Source organism: Camelus bactrianus, chromosome 10 (genome assembly GCF_048773025.1).
Source record: "Camelus bactrianus isolate YW-2024 breed Bactrian camel chromosome 10, ASM4877302v1, whole genome shotgun sequence".
In the NCBI taxonomy this organism is placed as follows: domain Eukaryota; kingdom Metazoa; phylum Chordata; class Mammalia; order Artiodactyla; family Camelidae; genus Camelus; species Camelus bactrianus.
Genome location: NC_133548.1, coordinates 15,412,743 through 15,419,349, shown reverse-complemented (window position 1 = coordinate 15,419,349; position 6,607 = coordinate 15,412,743). Strand labels below are relative to the sequence as shown.

The 6,607-nt window shown below is 56.5% G+C and overlaps 1 protein-coding gene across 1 annotated transcript; it reads right to left on the bottom strand.

The window, feature by feature from the left end:
- Nucleotides 1-125: 125 nt before the first annotated feature.
- On the bottom strand, nt 126-6,569 carry PEX16 (peroxisomal biogenesis factor 16). Its single transcript, XM_074372125.1, has 11 exons — nt 5,667-6,569; nt 5,426-5,461; nt 4,522-4,598; nt 4,043-4,176; nt 3,806-3,906; nt 2,935-3,015; nt 2,637-2,789; nt 2,475-2,547; nt 2,221-2,340; nt 799-863; nt 126-312 (listed from the first exon to the last, which is right to left on the bottom strand). Exons 1-11 carry the CDS (start codon nt 5,776-5,778, stop codon nt 254-256), a joined length of 1,011 nt encoding a protein of 336 aa, XP_074228226.1. The 5' UTR covers nt 5,779-6,569; the 3' UTR covers nt 126-253.
- Nucleotides 6,570-6,607: the final 38 nt, after the last annotated feature.

Sequence of the window (6,607 nt, the reverse complement as noted above, 5' to 3'; positions counted from 1 at the left end):
TGCAGTGGCTCCATCACTGGAGGAGGCAAAGTCGAGATGGTTTTACGGGAGCTCTGGTGGCGACCAGTTCTGTGTGCAGAGCCTGGCCAGGGTGAGAGTGTGGTGGGCACAGAGAGGCCACAGGCTTTGACACTGCCAGTCAGTTTTATTAGGGCAGAGGGGCCCAGGGGTCTGAAAGGCTGAAGCACCCCCTGCCCACAGCAGCAGAGCCTGCCACCCTGCCCCTCCCCACACCCTACTCGTGGAGTGTCTGTCAGCCCCAACTGTAGAAGTAAATTTTCTGCCAGGTTGGCAAGTAATCCATGAGTGGCCCTGCAATGACAGAGAGGGAACAAGTTCAGGGCTGAGGGCCAGGCTCCAACTGGGCTCTGCTCTACCCAGGCCCCTCTGAGCCACTGCTGCCCAAATACTGCGGCTCCCTCCATATGACAGGAGCCCCCTCTCCCACCTCTTCGCATCAGCAGCCATCTCTGTCTCCATTTACAGACAGGCCTCTTAGGCTCAGGAAGCCACACAGCCGTCCGGCTGTAGATGCTGACAGCCCTGGCCCAGTGGCTCTCTGCTGAGGTGGGATCTCCGAACAGTCGGCAGGCTTCATCCCTGCCATGTAGACACCACCCAGAGAAGTCGGTCTCCTATCACTGCAAGAGCTCTCACTCACCCAGCCTGACCCCCCAGGGCTCCCTCTCCCAGCTGTGCCAAGGATCAAATTACAAGGAGACAAAAGAAAACAGGAAGATGGGCCACACATGAGATCTGTGCTACTCAGTAATCATCACGCCCCGACCCCATGCTTACTTGTGACCAGGCCAATGCCTGGGACATGGTCTGCCAGCAGCTGAAGCAGAAAGAGGATCTTGGCCCTGCAAGAAAGGAGCAGACTGAGTAGGGAGCCTGGGTCCCTGCAAAAAGCCTTTACAGGTCACCTGACTAAAGGCAGTGCATCCCAGAGACAGAAAGTCACTCTGGATCAAGGATGTCCCCTAGGACAAAAGGAAGAGAACTCTGGTCCTGTTGTCCTCCAGCCACAGGCCTGGGACACTCAGACCTCAGCCCACAACTGGAAGGCAGCCTGGCTTCAGAAACTATAAAGGGGAAGAAGTTCCCTTCCCAGACTACATCTCGGAGACCCTCAGCACCCTGCTCCCTGTCTTCTGGGGAAACAAGAAATTTCTCAAATGAGTTTCTGGACCCTTCTGAGTCTAAGCAGCTGCTCTGAGGGTGCTCGGCTGGTCAGGTCACAGGAGAGTGAGCCAGACTGGCCTGGGATGCCACCTCTGCAATTACCGTCTCCAGTCCCCTCAGTTCAATGAGCTCCCCGGGCGGTAATGCTTCCTCTGTAAAGGGCAAGCAATTTGCTGGGGGAGGTCATATGATCCACGTAAGTCTCTGGAACGTTTTCTCCAGAGTACAGAATAGGATTATAAGCTTTCAAACTTAGCTGAAAATAGGAACTGCTAGGCAGTTATTTTCACTGAGGTAGTTATTAAATATGACCTCAGCTTGCTTTCCACTGTCTCAGGAAAAAACCCTGAGGCCGTATGGACATAATATTAAGTACAATTCCAATTAATACTCAGTGTTTAAGCAGCATACTTGTTAAGACCTAGACAGAGAGGGTTCTTACAGCCCCAGTCACTGTCCGGGGACCCCTCCCCAAGTCTCAGTCTGACCTCAGGCAGTCACAATGGCAGGACTTTGGGAGACCTGGCCCTGAGCCACCACCCGCCCCCAGCAGGCCACTCTGTGTCTGGCTGTGGCTGGGAACTCTGGACCTTCACAGAGAACACGGATGTGAGGTCTGGCTCTACCACTAGCTAGCTGGGTGGCTTTGTTTCAGCCGCCCAACCTCTCTGAACCTCAAGTGTCTCCTGTGAGGAGGAGAGGTGATCCCAACTACTTGACAGGAAGATGGGCAAATGAGCTGAGGGCATAGAAAGCCCAGGCCCATGATCCCTGTAGCCCTGCCCTTGCCGCCAACAATGGCTTAAGCTCCTGCATGCAGGCAGATGGCTCTGAGAACTCTGAGGACAGGGCTGGGCTGCCACAGATAAATCAGGGAGTGACTGCACCCAGGACAGCACATAGCAGGTACTCAGTGAACCCAGATCCAGGAAGGAGGAAGGGAAGGTGTGAACAGGGGTGGGGCACTGCACCCCGCTTCCCTCCCCTCTGCCTCGCTGAGGGTGGGCCCTGCCCTTCCAGGGGCCAGGTCCTCACTCGGAGAAGCGGTCATAGAACGGGGAGCGCAGCAGGTAGTAGAGTAGCAGGATGGTCCGTCGCCGCAGCTCCAGCCGCTCCCTCCGGGTCAGGCCCTTTCTGTCGCTCAGGAGGCTCAGGCTGGTGGAGGAGGGAGGGAATAAGGTTAGGGCCAGAAACAGGAGGATCAGGGGCCCCTGCCTGCCCAGGTGAGGCCAGGCCTGCAGCACGAAGCCCAGCGAAGGGAGTGGAGGCCCAGGCAGGCCCAGGCTCACCTGGTCACATCCACGACACCAGACAGGAGCCAGGGAGTCCATGACCGCTGACCCCATAGGCCTAGACTGAGCACTGACGGCCAAGGCGTCAAGGATGTCTCCAGCACATGGCCTACCCGGCCAGCGCCCATCTGTCCCGCCCCTGCCCCATGCTAAGGATACAGTGCAGCAGGGGCCGGGCAATATACAAGGACTCTGCGATGGTCTCCTGCAGCCCCAGCGGGGTAGGGGTGATGCTCAGCTCCTCGTGCTGCTGCTGCTGCCATCTCTCATGCTGCTGGGGGGCTCCCCAGTGCCTTGAGTGCAGGGATGGAGCTAGAACACAAGAGTGCACGTGAGCATCTGGGCCTGGGGCAAGGCAGGGCAGGGGGAGGGCAGGCAGTGATGAAAGCCAGGCCCTCAGGCCCATGCTGACCCTGTCAGCACTGAGATGCCTCATCTGTTTACACCCGCTACTTACTGTTCTGGAGGGTTCGCACCACTCGGTTTGACCGCTTCCCCACATATGACTGCTCCTGGCTGCCCGGGCTGTGGTCACCATCTAGCAGGGATAGACAGAAGGCCATACTGTCAGAGGGACATGTTTCCAGCAGAGCCTGTAAAGAACACGTATGCAGTGAACACTCATGGGCTAAGGGGAGAATGGACAAGCTTGTACTAAGGCAGCAACTGAATCAAGGACACTGCAGTGGGGGCTGTGGCTGGGATCTGTCCACAGTGGGGAGCATTCTGCAGCCCTCCCCAGCCTGAGAAAGGCCAGTAACACCTGGCAGATGAGCCAGCTGAGAACCCAGGCTTCCCAGGGACTGGAACAAGGTAGGGAGGACCCTGGTCTCTGGGGATCACAGCATTAAAGGAGCCATGTGTTCTTAGTCCTTTGCTTTCAACATGACCGTGAAGAGAGGAGACACAAAGAACCACCCCCTAAAGTCAGGAGAATGAGGCCCAGAGGCCAACAGCGGATGGATCCAAAGCCCTGAAGGGACAGATCTGCTGGGCAGCCTGCCTCAGGACGCTGTGGCTCTTGATACAGAACCAGGCCCAGAGACGAGGTTAGCAGGACTTCTGCCTCCTGCCGATGCTCTGTCCCCTCTTCTTGCAGCCCACAAAAAAGAATGAGGACTCTGACGTCAGAGGTCCTGAGTTCAAGTTCTGACCCCTCCTCTGACCTGATCTTTTTCTTCTCTGAAATACAGGGTGATGAGAACAAAATGAGTTGATGGGGATAGTTGTGCTCCATAAACGGACAATACCGTATTCACGCTGGTCAGCTCTAAATCCACAAATTAGTCCCATGTCCCATTCCACTCCAGAGCAGAGAAGCAGCTTACCATGGGGCTGTGCCTGAGTCTCCCTGTTCAGAGGAACGATGGGGGGTGAGGTCTGGAGGCCAGCCTTGAACCAGATCAGCAGGAACATCCGCAGTACAGCCCTGGGTTGGGAGTATGGCAGGGCTGGAGGGGAGGTGGCTAGCCAGCAGGGGGTCAGGGGTGTTCTGCTGAACACCATCTGTACAGCTGGCCTTGGTTACCCCCACCCAAGATCTGCCCTCCACAGTCCCAACATACTTGGCCAGCTGGATGAGGGCAATGACGAGCCAACGTCCCACTTCGCCCCACACTTTGGCGGCCCCCATCTCCATGAACACCTCCACGCACTCCAGCACACTCAGCCATGTCAGCAGCTTCTGCTGGGACAGCGACTGCAAGAACCCCAGGCCAAGAGGTGAGGGGGCTCCTAGTTCCAGGCACTCCACCTAGGGGGGCTTCTCTGACAGATGTGGATTTTCCCCTTTCCGAGACTAAATATGTAAGTCTGAGTTCTCCCCCTAGGACAGGCTACTCTACCCTTCTGAAACCCAGTCTCTTTATCCAAAGTGGGGACACTTAACACCAGGACACTTCACCTAAGGAGAAGGCTTGAGGCTCAGACAGATGCAGGCATGTGTCATACTCTGTGAGTATGTATAACATGTGCTACAGAGACGGGGCCATTTTCCTGCCAGCTCCCCATGCTTCCCACCCACAGTTCCTGGCACAGTTCTCACCACAGGCAACTTCTTCCGAAGCTCCTTCCGTAGGATCCCGTCATTGAGCAGCACGAGCAGGTTAGAGGCAGAGTACACTGAGAGGTAGAATGTGGCCTTGAGAGGCTGGTTCTGCAGCCTCCACCTCCTCACCCTCTCCCCAGAGAGGCAAGGATCACCTGTCACCTGCTGTACTCAGCCACCCACACACTATGTGGAAAACCAACATGTCTCCCCACCCACTTCCTCAGCTCCACACTCGCCAATATGCTCTCTTGTGTGGGCAGCTGGAACAAGAAAGGATGGTTTGATCTCTGTGACAGACTAGCTACTGCCCTGTTGGATAGCACTGGTCATCCAGCTGCCCAGAACTACCCTTCATGCTCCAAATAGCCATGGATGTGTGGTCTCATCTCCGGGCCTTTGTGCTCTGTGCAGCCTGTCCCTGAAAGTCTACTCTATCTCTACCTTTCAAAACTCAGCTCACTCTTTCAGGACCTGCACATGGATAAGTACTACTGAGGCGTTTATAGTCTGGGGATCCTGGAATTTGGGAGATCTGGATTTGAGTCCTGGTTCTGGGATCTTCAGTGGCTGTTCTCTAATCTCACTTAAACTTCTGTTACCTTAACTGAACAATGAAGACCATAAGAGTACCCACCTCACGTAACTGTAAGGAGGATTAACTGGGCAAAGGCAGGAAAAGGGCTTGGCTCAGCCTCCTGGCCAGTCAAGGTCCCTAAACATGTCCCTCAACTATAGGGACATAGAGGGCTCAGGATAGTGGACCCTGGACCTTTGTCCGATTCAGTCACAGCACAAGATGATCTAACAGGAAGCCTAGGACTGCCAGCCCTGGTGGCCACCCCTCTGGGAAGCCCTCCCAGGCCCTCCCGCCCTCTACCCAACCCAGAGTTCGGCTCACCCAGCTCTGACAGCTCGTGCGAATCGGCGAAACGACCTGAGAAGAAGGCACAGAAGGAGGCGGGTGAGCATTTGCCTCACTCCGCGGCTTCGGGTCCCTAGACGTCCCCTCCCTACGCCCTACCGGAACCTGGAAGGAACTGCCCAAGAACAGTTATCACTACCCTGACTCCGCAGGAAAGGGGGCCAGTAGGGTCAAAGGTCAAAGCCCCGAAGGGATGGGTCAAAGGTCAGGGTGGCACCTGCCAGCAGGTAACTGAGGCCCCGCACTGCCGTCTCCAGCTGGGCCGTGGCGGCCGGGTGACGAGTCACATACTCCTGGTAGCGGAGGCCCAGAAGTCGCAGCTTCTCCATCCTGCCCTCGGGACCGACAGACTCACAGACCGACAGTGCGACTGACTACGGCGCCCTGCTTCCTGCGCCCTCCTTCCTGCTTCCGGCCCTAGGCCCGCCTCTCTGTTGCTTAACTTCCGCGGGCCAGAGGATGGCGACGTGAAAGACCATTGAACCACCCTTCACCATTTCTTAAATCACCTCCCACTAGTGTAGCGTTAAGCGACTGCGGGCCTAATCCCGCCCTCCCTACTCCTTCAGGTCATTGGTTAACATAGTCCCCGCCCCCGACACCAACTGTCCGGACCCAGCTCTTCCGCCTTCCGGGTTGGCTGCCCTTGCGCCTGCGCAGTTACAGCCCCAGGACACCTCCCGCGGCAGTCTGAGCAGTTCATTCTAGAGGGACCAAGAGCATAGTCTTTCCAATAGAACGCCGAGAGGCTCGAACGGGAGGACTGGATTTTAAAGAACTCGGAGGTAGCTTGCAGTAAAGATTCTCCATTGGACGTTGGGAGGTGCGGGGACAGTCTAAAGACAGCCGGACTCTGTTCAGGCACATATTTGGCCAATTGCCTCGTCTCCCGACCCCCACCAGAGGTAGTGCTGTGGAAACTGAGGCAGCAAGGAGTCCAGCCTCCTATGCAGTCACGATTTCCTTGGCCAGCACCGTTAGTTCCCTGGCTTTGGCCCCAAGCTCCTGCATGGATTGCGCCCCGCAAAGAGTGCGCACCTGCACTCCCACCGCCACGGAGAAAACCCTGGCCTGGGCTTCTGCTCTCGGTTCGGGGTGACCTTGATCAGGATTTTCCCTTCTCTGTACCTCAGGTTTCCCCATCTGTAAAATTGTTAG

What these genes read in the sequence shown, in the direction of transcription:
- PEX16 (XM_074372125.1), bottom strand. Translation starts at nt 5,778, where the DNA reads ATGGAGAAGCTGCGACTTCTGGGCCTCCGCTACCAGGAGTATGTGACT. An exon ending in GCCCTCATCCAGCTGGCCAA is followed by an intron (nt 3,907 to 4,042) that starts GTATGTTGGGAC and finishes CTCCCAACCCAG; the next exon opens with GGCTGTACTGCGGATGTTCC. An exon ending in AGGCATTGGCCTGGTCACAA is followed by an intron (nt 313 to 798) that starts GTAAGCATGGGG and finishes CTGTCATTGCAG; the next exon opens with GGCCACTCATGGATTACTTG.